Below are 21921 nucleotides of genomic sequence, written 5' to 3'. Positions count from 1 at the left end.
CTTGCAAATATGAAAATAGGGAAAGAGTGTAGCTATTCCTCAACTCACTGTTGAACCTTACACCACTATGGAGCATGTAACAGTCCGGCTCATGAACAGCAAGCAACACTGTCAAGCAACAAAAAAATCCTATTTCTAATGTATATTAAAAGACAGAACAGAGACAAAATAAATACTTAAAATCAGCTATCATAATAGGAGAGGCTCATGGTGTATACAGATTTATTTCCTAAACACAAATGGAATACTGAAAGTGTAAGAAGAATACATTATTCATTTAAGGGGTGACATACTGTAACAGCCACAAATGTGCACCATGATAAAACAGTGTATAAAGCCTAGATTGTCATGGTTAAGATGGAAAATAGACACCAAGACCCTTTGTTCATGCAGAACAATCTCCCCCATGATGCAGTTCACAACGATGCATTTTTCCCAGTACACACTACACATGAAAGATGTTCAGGAAAAAAAATAATAATAATAAAATCTTCCTTAATATTTCTGACACAGCTCTTCGCCATTTACACTCCCTCCGAGGTATTGCACTGCCCTTTAGGAGCCTAGTCTGTCTCCTGCTATAACTTTACACTCATTTCTCTGACCTCCACCGTCTCTCTTCCCTGGTCCATATCATTTCCAAACAGCATACTCGTTGCACTTGCCCAAGGTTGAGTGGCCTTCTGTACCATTACTGTAACACACCATGGGTCTGGAAATTAATTATGATGATGTAACAGTTCTGTAAAAGCCTCATTGTGCCCCCGTCCACAGAGGGCTATTTCTCCCAATGCTGATACTTAATCAGTGCTTCCAAGGCTCAAACGTAATCAGGGAGGATAAAAAAATATATATGTTAACCTAAATTCTTAATGATAACCACTATGTATCGGCTTGAAAGAGTGGCGTTGACATTTAAGGCAACATAAGAAGCTCAGTACTGGTTTACAAGAATATCTCAACTGAATATTGAATTATGAATAATAATAAAATATATATATTGCTATATTATTACAGTTTTTGCTGATTGGGAATTGCTTGAACAGGGGCCAATACATGTCCAGATTGCATAAGGCTCTTTACTGCTTATGTTCTTACTAATATAGAATTTAATGAATGATGCATTTATAGCTTTTTGGACCGTCTGTAAAGGATTTAAATGTGTGAATGCAGATATTAGTGATATAGTCTTACTGACTGACTTCTAAAGGGCATCTCATACTTTTGCAAGGCAGTACTGTATTTTCATTAATATCTTCACCGTCTAATACAGCTTAAGCAGGATAGATTGAAGGTAAGCAAGCATTTGTCACGATATTATTTGTGAATTGTATTTTTGTTCAGAATGTTTTTTTACGACATGACATTTTAAATGGATCGATTCTTCAGGTTGTATCATTGTTATTAATGAGGACATTTAATAGGAGATCCGAGTCAAATGCTGTACGCAACACAATGTAGGCTAAACTATCGTTTGGATTGGTGTCTTTTACTTTTCATTTTGCAGTCTTTTCTCGACAGATGTTACCTGCTGCTAATTTGGGCACTATTGCAAATATAGGAACAATCCAATCTGGCATTAAAATTGGTGTAGGTTGTTTAAACGTTATTTATGCTGATTTTCATATCTCCACATTATATAGAGCTGACCTGACAAATGCATGGCGTAGATTTCAAAATGAACAATCAATTATTAATATGCATCCACACGAACATGCATCCTTGGTTAGATTAGCAAACGTATTCAGGCAGTTACATTTTCTAGGGAAAATACTACGGATATATATTATGTAGTGCTCTATACACTGTGTGCCTATTCAGACAAGTACATTTCCAAAGAATGGTTTGAATGTCCTTCACTATACAGAGGCACAAAACAACATCAATCACTTGGCAATTGCATCCCCATTGTTAGGTTTTCATTAAGATCACATCAAAACAAAAACACCTCAAAATAATTTGACTTAAAAATCACCACTTTCAAACATTGGCATTTGGCTACAGACTACGTTTTGAACCCGTAGACAAGTGTTCCCCAATGCGTTTAATATTTTTTAAACTAGCGGTTTCTTGATACATATAGTTCCGACTCCCAACAGAAACAAACAAACCATTACTGCCCTTAATATAACGAGACCACAGACAATACCCGTGAAATCCGATACATCATTTCCAACAGCAGTTTTTGACAGCATTGCGTGCATCCGAACCAGAAAACACCCGACCGAAAGCCTGCGCTGCAGCACAGCGGACCCGTCTGTGCACGCATGTTCACACACACACACACATACATGCATACATACATACATGCATTTGCATTTAAACCGCCGCTGCTCAAAACATGACCGATCCAACTGGAGAAAGAGGAAAAAATAAATCCGTACAGCTGAATGGATAGGAACTATTGTGCCTTTAATATCGGACACGCACGTCGGTGCTCAGCGCCACTTCACACAGCAGCTCCGACTCCCTCACTCACCGTCCTGCGCTTCGTTCCCGCGGCTGCAGTTGCTGCAAATGTGCTTGATCTCCTTGCCTATGTGGCAGTGGATCATGAAGGACATGTTATGGTTGCTGGCGGGCTCCTTGCTGCCCGTCAGAGACCTCATCCTGACCAGGTAGAAAGCTTTCTTCTTGGGCTTCTCCTCTGCCATCCCCGCGGATAAGCCCTGCCTGCATCCAGTGGTCACCCAAGTGCCGCGCAGCCCGGCGCGCTGGGGATCCGCCATGGCTGAGCTGGGACGGGACCGGCGTGCGGCTGCTCTGTCTCCCCGCACGGAGGGCACCGGGAGCGGAAAGGTCCTCGGTTGACTCCTCTCGACCCCCCTGACCCAGCAGCTCCAGCCAATCCGGGACTGCGGCGCTTAATGTCTGCAAGCGGCGTGTGCACAGCGCTCAGTCGCACACCTGGGATCTGCGCCACGACGCACACCTCATCGGCTGTTCAGCAGCTTGAAACTTTTCTTTTTTTTTCCGTCGTGGGCATCGCAGGGGTTTACAATGCAGCCGTCATCTTTTTTTAAATGCATTCAAAAAACAGGTCGAAATGAGCAACGCTTGGAGACGCACTGGCTAGCACGGAAAAAATAAGTTATCACACCAGGTTTAAAGTCTGACAAATCAATGGTTAATTCGAATTGAGAGCTGTCCCTGTTTTCACATGCATTACTGCTAAATGTGCCTTTTCAAAGCAAGAAAGCAGACTACTAGAGATTCATGGATTATTCTTACATAATATAAAATATTGAATGAAAAATATTCCGGGGGGAGGGGGGTTGCAAGTAGCTTACCAATGGGAGCTGTTACTCAGTATTACTTGTAGAAGCATTATTGCTTAGTATGTGTGATTGTGTCTTCAAATAATGGTTTGTTTTAGTGGTCTCCCAGTCACTTAGGTCATCCAATAAGCCATAATGTACTCTACAGTGCATTTCATATGGATTAGCCTACCAAGCTAGGCTATGGTGATAGAAGTGAATCTCAAAGGACCAGGTTCAGGTACTCTGTCCTCTTCATGTGGGGTAAAAGGAAGGATACAAAATGTGGGTCACACTTTACAATAAGGTACCATAATTCCTATTGAACTAATATATGAATACCGCAGGATAAACACATGAATACGTCAAACATCAATATATCATGACCATCATCTGAGTTCTGATGTAAATCACATGTATTACAGGGTTAGGGTTACATTTTAGGGTTAGGGTTTGTGTGCTCAACATCAGAACTCAGATGATGGTCATGATATATTGATGTTTAAATCCTATGGTATTCATATATTAATGCATGAGGAATTACAGTACCTTATTGTAAAGTGTTACCAAAATGTGGAATAGCTGCTTAATCTGAGATTTAGTCCGTTGGTGTTCTTAGCCATCTACCTGTCTCAGTTCCCTGATAGAGATCGGTGGATGATCATTGGGTGCAAAAGGTGAACCAATCCAGGGCAGAGTTTAGAGGAGGTAAAAGGGCCGTCAGACTGGAGTTTTGGGGACAAATTAAATCAGGTTGTTGCGGTGAGCTGTTTGCTTTGCAGTTGGTGCTTGACAGGCTGTGCGAGCGTTTATGCCCTGAATAGAACCTCCTGGGAAAATGTCTTGAATTAATCACAAAACCTGCACATCATGACATCACTAATCACTTTTAAGCACCAATTTAGTGGTGAAATATTTCTATGGCTGTGTATGTACAATATAACATTATGTACCTCTTGGGGTTCTCTGCCAAACCCTGTAATTTAATCACATTTTACAATAAAAGATGATGATTGGTCACATCAGACTTATTTCAGTGATTCTGTTAATAATAATAGTCAGCAGCCACAGGCTACCTACCACTTTCTACCCAGTACAAAATACAGGACAAATTATGTAAAACAAAATAAAACAAATACAAATTCATCATTAACATTTCATAAACATTAAAATGACTAGAATGTAGGCTGGACATTTTCAAAGTGCATCTTTAAAATAACTGATTTCTTTACACTGATATATTGTTCCATGGATCCTTTTGTTTGATATGGATTGGAGTGATAAAGTAGGCAGGTGTCTCTCAGTTAAACAAGAGGATATTTTATTTACTAGTTAAATAAGCAAATAGAAACTGTCGCAGTAACCCATATGAAATAATTTATCAAAGTATAAATATTGGCTGTAGCAATATTCAGCTTCTCCACTGGTGCAGGTATTACTGCTGCATCTATCAAATGCTGTCTTCTCAGTTCCTAATTCCCTTCATACAGTGCTGTTCCACTGACCTTCAATTGTGTTTATTTCAACAGCTCTCCACACAGTGCTGAACATTTTGAGCAAGCTTCGAAAACTCCCACCATTATGTCTGTATTTTCCATTCTATAAAGTAATAGAATGCGATGAAACCATAGAGAAAAGGACTAAAAAACAACTTAGGACCAAATATTATGATAACCTTATGTTGACTACTGTAGATTGTCAAAATGTTGCATGGTGTTTACATAAAACAGAGTTGGCAACATGCAGCTTTTGGGATTTCTTTTCATCTTGTTTAAACATAATATGTAATAAACACACAAAGCGATGATAAATGGTTTGCATTAGCCAGTAGTTTAAACAAAGCATTCCTTTTGTTGTAGGATTTCAGCAATAATTTGAAGAGATCCCATCACTAGGGCCATGCGTTTTATGTGACCTGCTTTCTAAGACTGACCTTCCTTCCTCCCCACACAAGGTGGCACTGTATTGTGCTTTGGTGTGTTGATTAAACTGCAGCGGCTACAGATATTTATTTAAAGGGACATGCATCCCAAATAATTTAAATGTGTTCTGTATAAATAGGAACAAATTGCCTAATTTGTCAACAAAGAGTTAAATAAAATATAAAAACAGCACTGATTTCTGGATATTGAATTTATATAATCAATGGATATATATCAAAGATAACATTTTACTATACTACTACTATGACTACTACTACTACTACTACTACTACTACTACTACTAATAATAATAATAATAATAATAATTATTATTATTATTATTATTATTATTATTATTATTATTATTATTATGCAAGGTTGTTCACAAGTTGCACATTAAGTGTCACTCTAATTAGTCAAAGGGCACTTTGTTGATTAATTTATTGTGAATTAAATTACTATAAGTGTGGAGGCTGTAGGGACATCTAGGGCAAAGCACTTTGTATGTTTGCGGCATTGCTACGCAATTGATTAATTCATTTAGTCATTCATTTATTTACAATCTGTAAATCAAACCAGTGTTGCCAGATGTAAAATTAATATTATTTTATTAAAAACAACACCAACAACTCTGCTTTGTGACAGTTCTATACGCTGCACTTGGGGCTGCACTGGACTCTTGGTCCTTACTGCTCCAGACACAGGCCGGGGCATGGTTGGTCCATTGGACTCTACTTCCTGACTGTCCTATACGCTGCCTTTCAAAAAGTCTCTCTAATATATATTTTATTATTATTATTATTATTATTATTATTATTATTATTGATCACACAGTGGCTTAAATTATTGAACAAATACGATCATCATCGTTAATCTGGAAACACTGAAGAAAGTACATTCTGTTTCACTTGTAAATGAACTGTTCCAAACTGTAAAAATGACACTGAAACGCAAAGAACGGTCCAGCTTTGTTGTTCACAAGTGCTGTGCCTGAAAAATGTCTGCACTGAAATTCTCAATAATCTATGTCCCATTTCTTCCAAATGTTGGTTGTATGTTTTTTTAGACATAACTCCTGCTCAAGTAAACTGCAGGAGAACCGAATGTGTTTGGAAAAGTGCAATGTGAAACCAATTGAATTCTGCATGAAGTGGACTATACATACAAGCTTGAATTCACCGCTAAAAAAAAATAATTATAAGTTTGATTAAATTATCCTGGTGTGAAACAAACCGGACCTAAAATGAAAAAATAAAATAAAAAATGTTAGTTTGCAAGTGTATCAGGTGTGAAAGTGCCTTAAAATGTACAGTGAACTGAAGCAGGAATCAGCACGAGAACGCAATTGAAAGACAACTGACCAAATAATGTGTTTGCACTTTATCTTGAAGAATGTGCACATGTGCATGCCATGAGTGTGGAGTTGAGTGTTTTCTCAAAAATACATTTATTTTCTATAGTTAGAAAGCTAAGCATTTATAGAATAACAAATTAAGAACACTGCCAAGAACAGATCATACATAAAAAACGTAAATTGGCATGATTTTTTCTTTTGTGACTTTTCAGGAAATCATTGTATTGTGAAAATAATTAAAAGATGGTGCTCAAAATAACCCGCTTGAAAAACTGCAGCCTGCATTGTGGTACGGCATGATCAGGGAGACGAGTATATTTTCACACATGCAGGTGACCTTTCATCTACTTCAGACAATTCAGACAGTATTCCTCAGATCATCCGGTTGGGCTTGTTAGTGGCTTTTAACACTGCAAACCATTAAATCCCCATTCAATACCTTGATTCACATGTGGATCTATTTAGGTCATCTCTAAAGCAGATCACATTGTGTCTTGACCTGGAAGCATGCTCTTACCTATGGTTCCCTTCTTTGTGGGGACTTTATGTAGTGAAGGACTACATGTTATTAAGCTGATAAGCAGCTCAGTATATAGTTTATAGCATGACATATATACATCTCAGTACATGTAATCAATGATAGTCTGCAATTGTCTTGGGCTTTAAAGCTACCTGTAATACAAGATCACAATTATAGCAAGATAAATGTCACTTCCTTGTCAGTATCAACAAGCTATTCCATTACGACAGTTAGTTGTCAGTATCGTCATTTGCAAGGACACTCATTGATAAGAGATTAATTTGGAAACAAAGCACAAAACACAAATAGTAACCCGTGCTGGCTTAATTGGACACAAGTCAGGACTCTAAACTATACTAGAAAGTGCAGTATTTTCGTATTAAAACTAATTCCTTAGAGAGGATTACCCTGCACACAATAAAATATGCCACATTTATAAACAGAGAATGGCACCAAGGTTGGTGGAGAATACTTTAAATCCTTCAGAGGATAGGATTTATAGTTCAAAGACAGTGTGTGCAGTATGTGCCAACATATTTCACAAGGCAATACATACAGGTTTACCCAGTTTTTGATAAGAGTGGTCACAATAGAGTCTTCTCATCTTATTTATTACCCCTTTTAACAAAATTGATCATTTTAATCTGTATCAGTTTGAAAATGCAGATATGCACAGTATATAATTAATAGATTGTTGACATTTCATGTGAAGGACAGAAGGATACATTGAAATTGTTGCGGTGTAGTCCCAGCTGGCAGATATTAATTTATTACATTGAGTTTGAATTATTAATGCTGTAAGTAGTTAATGAGAAAAGTATACGTACTTCAAAATATCGTTAGGTGTAGAATTAGGCGTACCACGATTAATGACATGACACAGCTTTTTCCTTACATTGAATGATTTGTATCTCCATAACTTTTCCTTCACACAAACACACACGCCCCGAAAGAAGGCTATACTTAATCCACCGCTGTGAAAGCAAAACAAAAATAGATGCTAGAAATAAGTGAATACACGCTTGGCTATTGCCTCTTGCCTGTGGCTGTGTTTTTGCAAAGAGACCTTCTCCTTAGAGATTTCAAAGTCAAACCCATGCTCTCCTTTGACTGAGCAGCCCTGAACTGTTGTGAAATGAAGCGGAAACCTTTGACATCATAAAAAAAGCCCTTCAGACAACATTTATTCCTCCCTCAGATTAAGCACCCTTGCCTATTTACAAGGCATCGGAAAGTATAGGCCAAGCACTCTCTCCTTCCCACCCTTAAACCTCCCCAATGTCCTTTTTTCCCCCTTTCTTCCTTAACGTCAATGTCAATGTCTCTTCTCTACCGTTTCATACACTGAAAGAGCTCGAACCCCCAGGGTTTATTTGATAGGTGAATAAAAGAGTCACAGGCTTCTCAGTCTAGATGTCTCAGAGAGCATCATTGTCATTGCACCATCCCAATGTCCGCAGTCAATTACTTCTGTAAGGTTCATTGAGCAGCACTTCAGCACTCTGACCCCCTGAAGGAAAACTTTCATTGAGTCACCAATGACTTACGGAATGTGTTCTTCATGAGTTAAGCAATGAACAAATAAAAAGAAAATAGAGCCACAGTGACAAGCCTTACAATACTTATTACTTTGGTCAGTGTGGGTCGAGGTTTTAGTTGAATGACTAATGTACAGTGACTGCATTTGTATACCAAATGTATGAAAACATATTGGCTCCTCTGCATGTATTGTATGTATACCTTTCAGTTGCTCGTCACAAAAGCATGTCTATTGGTCCAGTGTGTGTTATTGTATTTCTCATATTCCTTCTACTGTTCTAGGAGTAAGTGGTGGTTAACCTGCTGTACACTATACACTGATCAGCCATAACATTATGACCACCTGCCTAATATTGTGTAGGTCCCCCTTTTGCCGCCAAAACAGCCCTGACCCGTCGAGGCATGGACTCCACTAGACCTCTGAAGGTGTGCTGTGGTATCTGGCACCAAGACGTTAGCAGCAGATCCTTTAAGTCCTGTAAGTTGCGAGGTGGGGCCTCCATGGATCGGACCTGTTTGTCCAGCACATCCCACAGATGCTCGAATGGATTGAGATCTGGGGAATTCGGAGGCCAAGTCAACACCTTGAACTCGTGATTCATCAGACCAGGCCACCTTCCTCCATTGCTCCGTGGTCCAGTTCTGATGCTCACGTGCCCATTGTAGGCGCTTTCGGCAGTGGACGGGTCAGCATGGGCACCCTGACTGGTCTGCGGCTACGCAGCCCCATACGCAACAAACTGCGATGCACTGTGTGTTCTGACACCTTTCTATCAGAACCAGCATTCACTTTTTCAGCAATTTGAGCTACAGTAGCTCGTCTGTTGGATCGGACCACACGGGCCAGCCTTCGCTCCCCACGTGCATCAATGAGCCTTGGCCGCCCATGACCCAGTCGCCGGTTCACCGCTTTTCCTTCCTTGGACCACTTTTGATAGGTACTGACCACTGCATACCGGGAACACCCCACAAGAGCTGCAGTTTTGGAGATGCTCTGACCCAGTCGTCTAGCCATCACAATTTGGCCCTTGTCAAAGTCGCTCAGATCCTTAGACTTGCCCATTTTTCCTGCTTCTAACACATCAACTTTGAGGACAAAATGTTCACTTGCTGCCTAATATATCCCACCCACTGACAGGTGCCATGATAACGAGATTATCAGTGTTATTCACTTCACCTGTCAGTGGTCATAATGTTATGGCTGATCGGTGTATGCTACATCATATTGTTATATTATTCAGATGGAAGCAATGCAATTGTTATTGAAATTCAAAATTTCTCGGTTGTAGGATTGGGATTGAAAGGAGGCATTTGTAAATCTGAGTACAGAAACACTCCTAAGTTCCTTAACTGTGAAGATACACATATCAAAACAGAGAAAAAAAAAAAAAAAAAAAATATATATATATATATATATATATATATACACTCACCTAAAGGATTATTAGGAACACCATACTAATACTGTGTTTGACCCCCTTTCGCCTTCAGAACTGCCTTAATTCTACGTGGCATTGATTCAACAAGGTGCTGAAAGCATTCTTTAGAAATGTTGTCCCATATTGATAGGATAGCATCTTGCAGTTGATGGAGATTTGTGGGAAGCACATCCAGGGCACGAAGCTCCCGTTCCACCACATCCCAAAGATGCTCTACTGGGTTGAGATCTGGTGACTGTGGGGGCCAGTTTAGTACAGTGAACTCATTGTCATGTTCAAGAAACCAATTTGAAATGATTCGACTTTTGTGACATGGTGCATTATCCTGCTGGAAGTAGCCATCAGAGGATGGGTACATGGTGGTCATAAAGGGATGGACATGGTCAGAAACAATGCTCAGGTAGGCCGTGGCATTTAAACGATGCCCAATTGGCACTAAGGGGCCTAAAGTGTGCCAAGAAAACATCCCCCACACCATTACACCACCACCAGCAGCCTGCACAGTGGTAACAAGGCATGATGGATCCATGTTCTCATTCTGTTTACGCCAAATTCTGACTCTACCATCTGAATGTCTCAACAGAAATCGAGACTCATCAGACCAGGCAACATTTTTCCAGTCTTCAACTGTCCAATTTTGGTGAGCTTGTGCAAATTGTAGCCTCTTTTTCCTATTTGTAGTGAAGATGAGTGGTACCCGGTGGGGTCTTCTGCTGTTGTAGCCCATCCGCCTCAAGGTTGTACGTGTTGTGGCTTCACAAATGCTTTGCTGCATACCTCGGTTGTAACGAGTGGTTATTTCAGTCAAAGTTGCTCTTCTATCAGCTTGAATCAGTCGGCCCATTCTCCTCTGACCTCTAGCATCAACCAGGCATTTTCGCCCACAGGACTGCCGCATACTGGATGTTTTTCCCTTTTCACACCATTCTTTGTAAACCCTAGAAATGGTTGTGCGTGAAAATCCCAGTAACTGAGCAGACTGTGAAATACTCAGACCGGCCCGTCTGGCACCAACAACCATGCCACGCTCAAAATTGCTTAAATCACCTTTCTTTCCCATTCAGACATTCAGTTTGGAGTTCAGGAGATTGTCTTGACCAGGACCACACCCCTAAATGCATTGAAGCAACTGCCATGTGATTGGTTGGTTAGATAATTGCATTAATGAGAAATTGAACAGGTGTTCCTAATAATCCTTTAGGTGAGTGTATATCATTATCATCATCATCAGCCTATATCGATCCACTGCTGGAAGAAGATGGCTCAGTTTGCCCTCACACTTCTCCAACTCGCCAACGAGGTCATCGTCACCAGAGTGCTAACCATTGCAATCCACATTCCTCAAACCCCAGTGCACTCTCTCACCTCCCTCAGCTCTCATTCCCTCAGCACAGACCCAGCACCTATTGCCTTTTCTCTCCTGCCCTGTATATAAGCCCCTTGGTCACTCCACTCATTGCTAAGTCTAGTCTTCTTTTGAGTTGCTATGCTCAGTGTTCCATTTTGATTATAGATTGCCTGTTTTCGACCTTCTTATGTACCTCGACCCTCGACCCTCGACTCCCGGATTCTCCCAACCAGCCCATTTGCCTCATCGTTGACCCTTTCTTGCCTCATTGACCTAGCCTTCGGATCCTCCTTGACATTGCTGTTTGCCGGTTTTGACCCTTGCCTATCCTTGGACTCCCTTAACTCCGCACATGGGTTCCTTACGCCAGAGCTGCTACATTACAGAAGGCCTCTGTCTCCCTCCCTGTATATGTCTCTCTCTCTCTCTCTCTCTCTCTCTCTCTCTCTCTCTCTCCATATATATATATATACTCACTCTCAAAAGTATTCAATCCCTTGGACTTTTCAACATTTAATTCTGTTACAACATGGAAATCATACATGAGAAAGGCTCTAGTCAGGAAGGCCACCAAGAGGCCTATGGCAACTCTAAAGGAGTTACAGTCTTCCAGGGCAAAGCTGGGAGACGCTGTGCATGCTGCAACTATAGCCCAGGTGCTTCACAAAAGTGGTCTTTATGGGAGAGTGGCAAAATGAATGCCATTGTTGGAAAAAAATAAAAAAATAAAACTCACATCAAATCTTGGCTAGTTTGCCAGAAGGCATGTGGGAGACTCTGAGACCAAGTGGAGGAAGATTCTATGGTCTGATGAGACCAAAATAGAGCTTTTGGGCATCAACACTAAGCGGTATGTTTGGTGCAAGACTGACACCGCACACCATCCTGAGAACACCATCCCTACCGTGAAGCATGGTGGAGGTAGCATCATGCTATGGGGATGCTTCTCTGCATCAAGACCTGGAAACCATGTAAAGATAAAGGGCAAAATGCAGCAAAGTACAGAGAAATCCTGGAAGAAAACCTGCTGAAGTCTGTAAGAAACCTGGGACTTGGGAGAAGATTCATCTTCCAGCAGGGCAATGACCCCAAACATACAGCCAGCCACACTGGAGTGGCTTAAAAACAAAAAGGTCAATGTGCTGGAGTGGCCCAGTCAAAGCCTGGATCTCAGACCAATTGAGAATATGTGGAAAGAGTTGAATATTGCTGTTCACCAGAGGTCCCCATCCAACTTGATGGAACTTGAGCAATTTTGCAAAGAAGAATTGACACAAATATATATATATATATATATATATATATATATATATATATATATATATATATGAGAGAGATTATGAAGTGAAAAGTATTGTTTCCTCAGGCCAGTGACAGCTGTACTACATAGGGATGCAGGTGAAAATTGTTCACTTGCTCCTTTGTTACTTCAATTAATTTTCACTTTTTTTTAGAACCAGTCCTCTATGAAAGACTATTTATTGTTAAAACAGAAGGACTGGCTTTTGATGTGTAATTAAATGTGATTTATGCTGGAAAGTAGTATTCTGCATCAGTAGGACATAATTATCTCAGGTCAACAGCTGTCAATGGTTAAACTGAAATCAACTGAAGAAGAAGGAGGAGGAGGAAACATGAGTAGGTAATGCTACATCACTAAAGAAAATTCAGCTGGTGTGAAATTGTAATTTCAGTTTGCTTTTATATGTAGACTTAAATAGACAAAAAAATTATTTGCTTTTGGGTTCCAGGGGGAATTTAGAAACTTTAGATTTTTAACATAAATGGCTTTTTCTTTTTCTTTCTGTAGTTTGTCTTTTGTTTGTTTGTTTTGTTTTTGGTACAACCTAGACTATGACCATTGTAATTCTAATTGAAAAAATGCCAGGCGCATATCAATGGCTAACAATTATTGAAACAAGTGCTGTAGAACTCAGGCCCTGCCAATTACAATCATGTTGTATTACATGACTAGTGAACCTCACTGCTCCATTTTACAATGTACAGACAAACACCCACAGTGAGCAGCTGTAATGAATTGGGCCTCCGCCAGTTATTTCATTTGTGATGCACCACGCAGCCTGGTACGGCATGGACAATACTTTTAGTCTGCTTATTGCTTGTATGCACACTAGTTAAAGCAAAACAGCTGACCTATATTTTTCATTTATATTGACAATAATACTTTAACATGAAAATGGAAACACAGGACACTATATAATCTTAGAAATGATTTGTATTTCTTCAGGAGAAAATTAATAAATACAATAAATAACTAGTGTACTCAAATTATCTAAACATCAATTACCAATATCATTACGCAAGAACATCTAATTTTGATTTCCCCTTTTATTTTCTATTCATACCACACTAGTGCTGGTTATTCTGTACACTCCTCACTGCAGTCTCACACTGAGCTGAAATAATCCAAGATCTCAATGCAACCTCCAAGTCATACACTGCCAGTCAGATCTGGCTTTAATCCACTGGGAACCAGGAGTGTAATGCTTTCAAGAGCATATTGTGAGGTTCCGAAAAAGATAGCGCTATACAAACACCCGTGTGTCATTTCCCTTTTCGTTTCTGCCATCCTTTCATATTCTTTGTTTATGGGCTTTAAAGCCATCGCTACCACTTCCCTGGCATCAGCTGGCGTACATTTAGAGTGTTTGTGTTCTCAAGGTGGCTATTGATTTGACGTCACTGTCTTTGCCCAAACCGTGATTCACAGGGCGCATCTGTAGTTGCCTCTTCTCAGGCAGACGAGAGAGACTTCACTCCAGCCTCAAGAACTCTCCCTCCGCAAGAACCCGAGACGACATTTTGAAAGCAACTGCATTGGGCTTGTGACATAACAATTCATCAGGACGTTACACTGCAGGGAAGTTGCAGCTGGATTTCCATTGTAGTGCTGTATGATGCTACATTTTGCAGAACCCTGTTGTTTGCTCTGTGGATGCCAGGCCAAGTATGGACACAGCAGTACTGATAACACCCAGTCCTAAAGGCCACTAGTAACAACGGTCATTCTTTCCATTGTGTTGAGACATGTTGTGCGAGTCAAATGAAAAAGGGCCATGTACTGTTCTCATTGTTTTCATTAGTCCATTTATTTATGGTAAAGTTGTGCAAACAAATGGAGCAAATTCTTAAACAAATTGTATTCTTGTGCTCTTTTTGTAGAAACGTCATGAATATATGCTTGAGAGTCTTCCGCAACGGAGATCATTTGCACAACAGATTCTGACCAAAGGAATTCATGCTGTTTAATATAATTTTCACATGTGAGTAAGTAAAGATCTACCCTACCCTTCTCTGTGACATCTGTTTTGGTCCAGAAAACTGATTCTCTCTAGCTTTACCTACAAACCTGCACCTGCATTGTTTGTAAATAACTCCATGTGGAAACTCCACCAGGCAGCTGGCTGACAACCACCCAGGTGATTCTCACAATGATCTACAAATCTTGGGTTACCCTTTAGAGACTCCCAAAGCAGACTATCTGTGATAATGGCATCTCCGGGCTATGTTCTGCATTGGTTCATCATATATGCAAAAGCAATATTATCAACATGTAGAGATTGAGAATCCTCAGCCGACATTCCCCAACAACCCCTATAGGTGGTAGGGCACTTAAAAGACTGAGTGTTAAAATTAAAAAACATGTTGAAGTCCTCTGCTGGAAACAAAAGCCTCCTGTTTGCATGATAGGTTAATTGTGATAAAATGAGAGGATGCCACACGTTTCCTTAGCTAATGAAAGTGAGCTAATGAAAGCTAATTTGCTAGTCCAAACTGTTGGGTGTACTAGGAAAATCACCTGCTGATCCATTACATTAAAATGTAAGAAGGTTTTTTCATGTATAGATTTAATTGAAAGTAGATAGATTTTTTTGTAACTGAGTCCCTAGGACTGCAAAAACATCAACGCATAGTATTTAGAAACATACCTGTTAATCCTCTACAAGAGCAAAGCAGAACAAAAATGATAATACTCTAGCTCTGCTCTCTGACTTTCTGGCAAGTTTGTAGATCAGCATTTTCTCAATGTGCTGCGTCTGAAAGTATGGCAACACTTAATATATATTAAAATCAGCTACTCCATGCTATAAAGACACTTTGTACGTACGATTAAATGATTGCACTATGTATGCAGTGCTCTCAAACAGCTTCAATTCTGTGTAATTCAGTTCTATTTAGATGAGGAAAACTATTTGTGGGATACCAACATTTTTTATGCAAGGTACAATTGTGGGGGTGTATTATCCCTGTTATGACAGCAATATTTCATTAATGTAATATATGCCTTTTCACTCCATGTTCCATAAAATACTAATGAACTTCAAGTTTGGGTTTCCCCCTGATATCAAGGTTTGATTTATGTAGACTCCACAAGGGCATTATTTAATGATGTAATTAAGAATACACTGGACACCAGTAACTCATTTGTATGCCATTCAAATATGGAACTGCTACCTCCAAAAGCTATCATTCAATCTTAACAATGCATCTTACAACTTTCCACATATTCAGTACAAATATGTAGGGGTATTAGTATGCACCTGTTTATTTTTCCAAATGTATAAATGACAAAATTATTCACAAATCATGTATTTTCACTTTTAAAGCCAATGTTAACAAGGGTCACTGTTTTCCTCCTTTGCTTAAAATGAGAATTAGCACTGTAAAATCCCTAGCTCATGTAAGTGACACCATGGATTATATTCGCTACATTACTAAAAACACTTGTATGATATGTACAGTGAGGGAAAAAAGTATTTGATCCCCTGCTGATTTTGTACGTTTGCCCACTGACAAAGAAATGATCAGTCTATAATTTTAATGGTAGGTGTATTTTAACAGTGAGAGACAGAATAACAACAAAAAAATCCAGAAAAATGCATTTTAAAAAAGTTATAAATTGATTTGCATGTTAATGAGTGAAATAAGTATTTGATCCCCTATCAATCAGCAAGATTTCTGGCTCCCAGGTGTCTTTTATACAGGTAACGAGCTGAGATTAGGAGCACTCCCTTTAAGAGAGTCTCCAGACCTTAATCCCATACAAAATCTGTGGAGGGAGCTGAAGGTTCGAGTTGCCAAACGTCAGCCTTGAAACCTTAATGACTTGGAGAGGATCTGCAAAGAGGAGTGGGACAAAATCCCTCCTGAGATGTGTGCAAACCTGGTGGCCAACTACAAGAAACGTCTGACCTCTGTGATTGCCAACAAGGGTTTTGCCACCAAGTACTAAGTGGAAGGGGTCAAATACTTATTTCCCTCATTAACATGCAAATCAATTTATAACTTTTTTGAAATGTGTTTTTCTGGATTTGTTTGTTGTTATTCTGTCTCTCACTGTTAAAATACACCTACCATTAAAATTATAGACTGATCATTTCTTTGTCAGTGGGCAAACGTACAAAATCAGCAGGGGATCAAATACTTTTTTCCCTCACTGTATGATATCATACACTTGTATGATACAAGGTTCCTTCCCAAAATCTTGCGATGCAAATGCCCCTTTCTCCCAGCCTGGGCATTTTATCTAATCCTTTGCTCTTCGTAGATAAACCTCTTTGTTTTCTGCTTCTATCAAATGTTTCTTTCTTTTTCATTTTTTTCCTATAACTGTTACTTTCATAATCTCCTCCCAATTTTCAGTCAGCAATTTTTGTAATAGATTGTTTCAACCCCTACCCTTGTACTGGCACTTCTCACACTGTAAGTCAGCGGTGCAAAACGTAAGAGCACTGCAGTGGTGAATAAAACAGCCCTCACTGACAACACCACAGGCTTACAAGAATAACTGCAGGGTAGCAGTTCAAATTGCTTTTATGGAACATTTTTTTATTTAAGCTATATATATATATATATATATATATATATATATATATATATATATAGAGAGAGAGAGAGAGAGAGTATATTAATTTTGTTGCTGTCATTGTGGAGAAAGCTGCAGAAACCGTGGCAAACTGAGCCCAGCCAACCCTGACTATGCCCTCAATTGGGACCATTCGGTTGACAGTCACCTGCAACATGGTCCAAATTTAAGCAAGCAATAGGACTTGGCTATAGGACTCAATATTTAATTCTCCTTTGGCTTCTTTTTACTTTTCTCCTCTGCAGGACAACTGGACCTGCAACTGAAGGCATAGCAATGCAGTGCTTATTTGCATAGGAACATGAGTAAAATCAGAAGGTAAACAACAGTTCAGTGTAGTAACAGTTATTGGCCACTTCACACCTTTATCAGGTCTATTACCGACTACAGTGTAGAAGAACCATACAACTGACCAAAATATAAACTGTAAAGTATGCTAGCTCTTGACCAATAGCACCACCATGCAATACTAAAGATAACCGCCAATGTGTTTTGAAGTCAAGCCAGAGAACATAATATACACAATAACAAGCTTATTCATCTTGGAATATCTATTTTGCACTTCAGCTATGTATTATTTAGCATTAGGGAGAGATATATTAATATTACATATTTTTTGTATTATTAGGACCGACTCACCAATTACAAACTTGTTCCCTATCGCTTTAATTGATAAGTAGTAGAAAGTGGCTTCTGACAATAAAATAACCCATGACTGGGTACAGGTGTGTAATTTGCCATTCTCAGATTGGATAAGGCCCAAGTCTGAGGTCTTAGTATGCATAGCGGGACAGGATATAGCTTTCAGTTTTTAGCAAACATAAAGCAGGACACCAGCACATCTTGAGAATACAGTCTTCTCTTGTGATGGTTCAGGCTGACCACACAACAAATTAACTCTGTTAAACCTCTGCCTTTGGGCAAATACATGGCTCCATCTCAGTGCAAATCATATTCCACCTGGCTGATGTGTCTTATGGATAAAGCTTAATAAACACGCTGTCGCAAAGTAGTCAGGGGAAGTGCTAAGCATTGACAAAGCCTAGCTGTTTCTCTTTTGTCAGCAAAAATAAGGCTATTCAGTTGACATTCAGTTGATTCAAAGTACACAGAAGTGTATTTTATACTTTATTTATTAATCATTATGAACTAATGCACAGACACAATGAAAACTCTCCCCCACCTATAAAATCATCACTAACTACAAACCTGTACACTACTGTGGTTTAATTTAGGTGGGTTGCGTCATTTTGCAGTTTGGGTTTGACACATTTTTGATGTGGTCTAGGCCTAATGTTACTATACGTGAGGTTTTAACGATAATGGGTATCAAACGTGAATATTATATCTTAGTAACTAGCATGATGGTGATATTGCAAATGGCTTTTTATAATGTATTACTGTTTTTACTTCCTAAGGCTTTTATTTTTATGTGGTTCAGTAGTTTTACACATCATGGTAAATCAGTTGTTATTTTGTACAACATTTTTGTCTGAAGAAAGTGTTTGGCTCTAAATGCACAACTATGTCTTGATCTGTCTTTATAAAGTCTAGCTTAGTTTTTCACCTGTACTATCCTCATCTGTTTGCAATGTGTTAGATTTATTACAATTACTATGAAATGGTAGAGAAAGTTGTCTTCATTACTGGTGGATATTTTTTCTAATTGTATACCTCCCTTGTACTTCTAAATAAGAAAAGATATGGTCAGCACTTTTGCGCTCTAAAGTATCTCATGTAATAGGGATGCCGTGTGGGCTGAACTATCCTTATTACTAACAACAGCAATTACAATATCAAGGGAGCACAACACGTACAGCTTAAATTCCTCAGGTATTTCCCTTTCATTAACTTGTCTCTTAAAAAAAAAAAAGATGCTGATTTTAGACGATTCTAACTTAATGCAGTGCAAAGATTAATAAAACGCACATTAAAAAAAAAAGAATATCCCTTGAAGCACTTTTTTTTCTTGGGTACAAAATTCTCAAATGAAAGAGATTAATAAATTATGCATATATCAAGCCCTTAAGCATTTGTTATACTTCACAAAGAGAGAGAAGGGACAAAATAAAAGCCCAGTTCCACACAAAAAAATATTGAATGCTTTTAGGTGATAATATGTTCCCATGGAAACAAAACCATGTTCCAAGCATTATCATTTTTTGTTTGTTTGTTTCCATGAATGAATTACCAACCTAAGCCACTGAATCCACGTAATGTACTCCAAATGTTAGCATTTCTGCGTCTCATACGAAGGGTTCAGGTGGTTTACACTTGCGAACCCTGTTATGGTTGTGCTTCAATAAATCAAATGCTGTGACGAAGTGGTCTGTCTGAAAAACATCATTCAAGTGCTCATGAAAAACATCCTATAAATAAAAGCACTCGGATTTTTGTTATTGTTTTCTCCCTACACCAACAGCTGCTTTCAAAAAAATGCTTTTTGTTATACATACTTAATTAAAAAGGTAAAATACAATATAACGCCTCTTGAATTCAAGCAATAGAAATATATCTGTGCACAACCTTGCTGGTTGACGTTTTATGAAACAGAATGTGTCTTCTGACATTTTAATTATTATGAACATGTCACAAACCTACCATATACCGTAAAACAGGTTCTTTACATATTCACTCAGCTGCTGCCATGATGGACAAGAAAATATAACAGAAAGGTAACCACAGCAAGTGTAGAAGGTGCTGATTATGTAGCACTAAGGGAATTTACATATATAAGTATTTATTTACAGGCTCCATAGCTGCTCAAAATAAAGCAATCCTCTTAAATTCTCCACATTATTTATTTAAAATATTGGCATATAGTAGGATAGGATAGTAGTACCCATTAAAACAATCAGCAACCATAAAAGAAATCAGACAAAGATCCCCACATTGTTCAGGGCAAAGAAAGAAAAAAAAGGAAAGCCAGGCTACCGCGCTTTGCAGTGCCTGGGAGTGCAGTATTTATATCCAGCTTTCTAAGCAATGTCTGATTCATAGACTTACTAATGAACAATGAATGGAGTTCACAGGAGGACGGGTCTAAGAAAACCTGTAAACACACATGCACGGTGCTTAAGAGAGAGAGAGAGAGAGAGAGAGAGAGAGAGAGAGAGAGAGAGAGAGAGAGAGAGAGAGAAATGCAGCATTTCATGAAAAAGCTGGAATGAAAACTGCATCAGAGACTCGCCCAAGAAGACATAATTTCAACACAGCAAGCAGACAGAGAGAGGGGCTCTGCCTCTCCTACATCTCCAAGAATGCCTTTCAGACACAAGAAGACTACTAATGCGGGGGGGAAAACTACGCCTTTTTTATTTATTTATGTTGTTGTTGTTGTTGTTTAAGTCAATAATATCTTATTGCAGCCTACCTCCACAGTGAATACGGTGCCTATCTCCTTTCCCAAGTAGTCTCAAAGGACTTGTTCATTGTGAGGAGGCTCGAGATGCAGATTGCTATTTCTGTGTCGGAAGGGCAGGCTGGGTAGCACTTCTGGAAAACGATGTGCTTCCACCTCCCTGGCTGTTAGGTAATGCTGGCTGAGAGGCACAGGAGCTGCACAGACAGGCGGCACTGACTACAGCAGGGAAAGAAACCCCTCTGTAAGCCTTCTGTGTGAACTGGAGTGTGTGTGGACCTTGTGATGTTTATTTATTTTCCTTTTTCTCTACATATATAGAAATGGTGCATTGTCCCCCTGTTTTCTTTTTTGGGGGATAAGCTATAGCTACAGAAGTCTGCTGATGCACATATGCATGCTTATATAATTCCATGACAACACAGGGGACCATATATATATATATATATATATATATATATATATATATACATATATATATACATATATATATATAGTCTCCTCATGCACTTTGAAGAATAATTTATTCAAAAGGTATAAAGTGCAGGGGCAGCTTATAGTCAGTAAATGTGCCACTGAGTAAAACCGGAAAAAAAAAGCTCTTATAACTGACTGAAATATTTATTGTATTTTATTGTCAAAGATAGTGATATTCCAATTGACATGTTATAAAGGAACAAATACATTCCTCAGCAGCATTAATCCCTAATCAACAAACAGATCTACTTGTCTTTCCCTTATGGAACAAATACATATATTCCAAATATGGTAGATGATGTCCAATCCTGATTTTTTTCATATGCCAAAATTGGAAATGGTCAATTGATAATATATTGAACACAAAAATATACTTATGGATTACAGACTAAACTGTACTTTAAATATATCCCACATATTTTAAATATACAATAAAGAGGCAATTTTGGCATTTGAGAAATATATATTTGTTCCATATTGGGAATGCAAGCAGAAATGTTACATGTTTGTTGTTGTGGGCTTCCTTTTTATGTAGATGCTGTTCCCTCCTTCCAGAAAAACCAATCACTGCTCTTGCTTCACAGCTGGAATTGGGCCAATATCACAGCGAGTAATAGCACTAAATTGTTTTTAGGTACTACAACAAGACCATCCATTTTGGACTGTCAAATAAATCATAACACCAGATGAAATATTCAAAAATGTTCCTGTGCTGGCTGTTGCTAGTTCTCAAGTTCCAAACCTATGCCACATAGTCTTATTTTATTCCCCCAGGAACAGAGATAGATGTACTATCCTACCCCATTTTGTGTTCTGG

General features: G+C 38.9%; 1 protein-coding gene across 4 annotated transcripts in view; it reads right to left on the bottom strand.

The window, feature by feature from the left end:
- phactr1 (phosphatase and actin regulator 1) overlaps positions 1-21921 on the bottom strand; it is a 119956-nt gene that overhangs the window by 63268 nt on the left and 34767 nt on the right. The window contains exon 1 of one of the 4 annotated variants that reach the window (XM_066723075.1): positions 2480-2927. The exons of 2 other annotated variants lie outside the window; for them this stretch is intronic. In XM_066723075.1, coding sequence (XP_066579172.1) covers positions 2480-2729 — 250 coding nt within the window. In that variant the 5' untranslated portion in view covers positions 2730-2927. Of the gene's footprint in view, positions 1-2479; positions 2928-21921 lie in introns of those variants that run through there. One more of the 4 variants, XM_066723084.1, reaches the window with a different exon arrangement.

The sequence above is a fragment of the Amia ocellicauda genome, chromosome 2 (genome assembly GCF_036373705.1).
Source record: "Amia ocellicauda isolate fAmiCal2 chromosome 2, fAmiCal2.hap1, whole genome shotgun sequence".
Lineage (NCBI taxonomy): Eukaryota > Metazoa > Chordata > Actinopteri > Amiiformes > Amiidae > Amia > Amia ocellicauda.
This window is presented reverse-complemented; position numbering and strand designations above follow the sequence as displayed.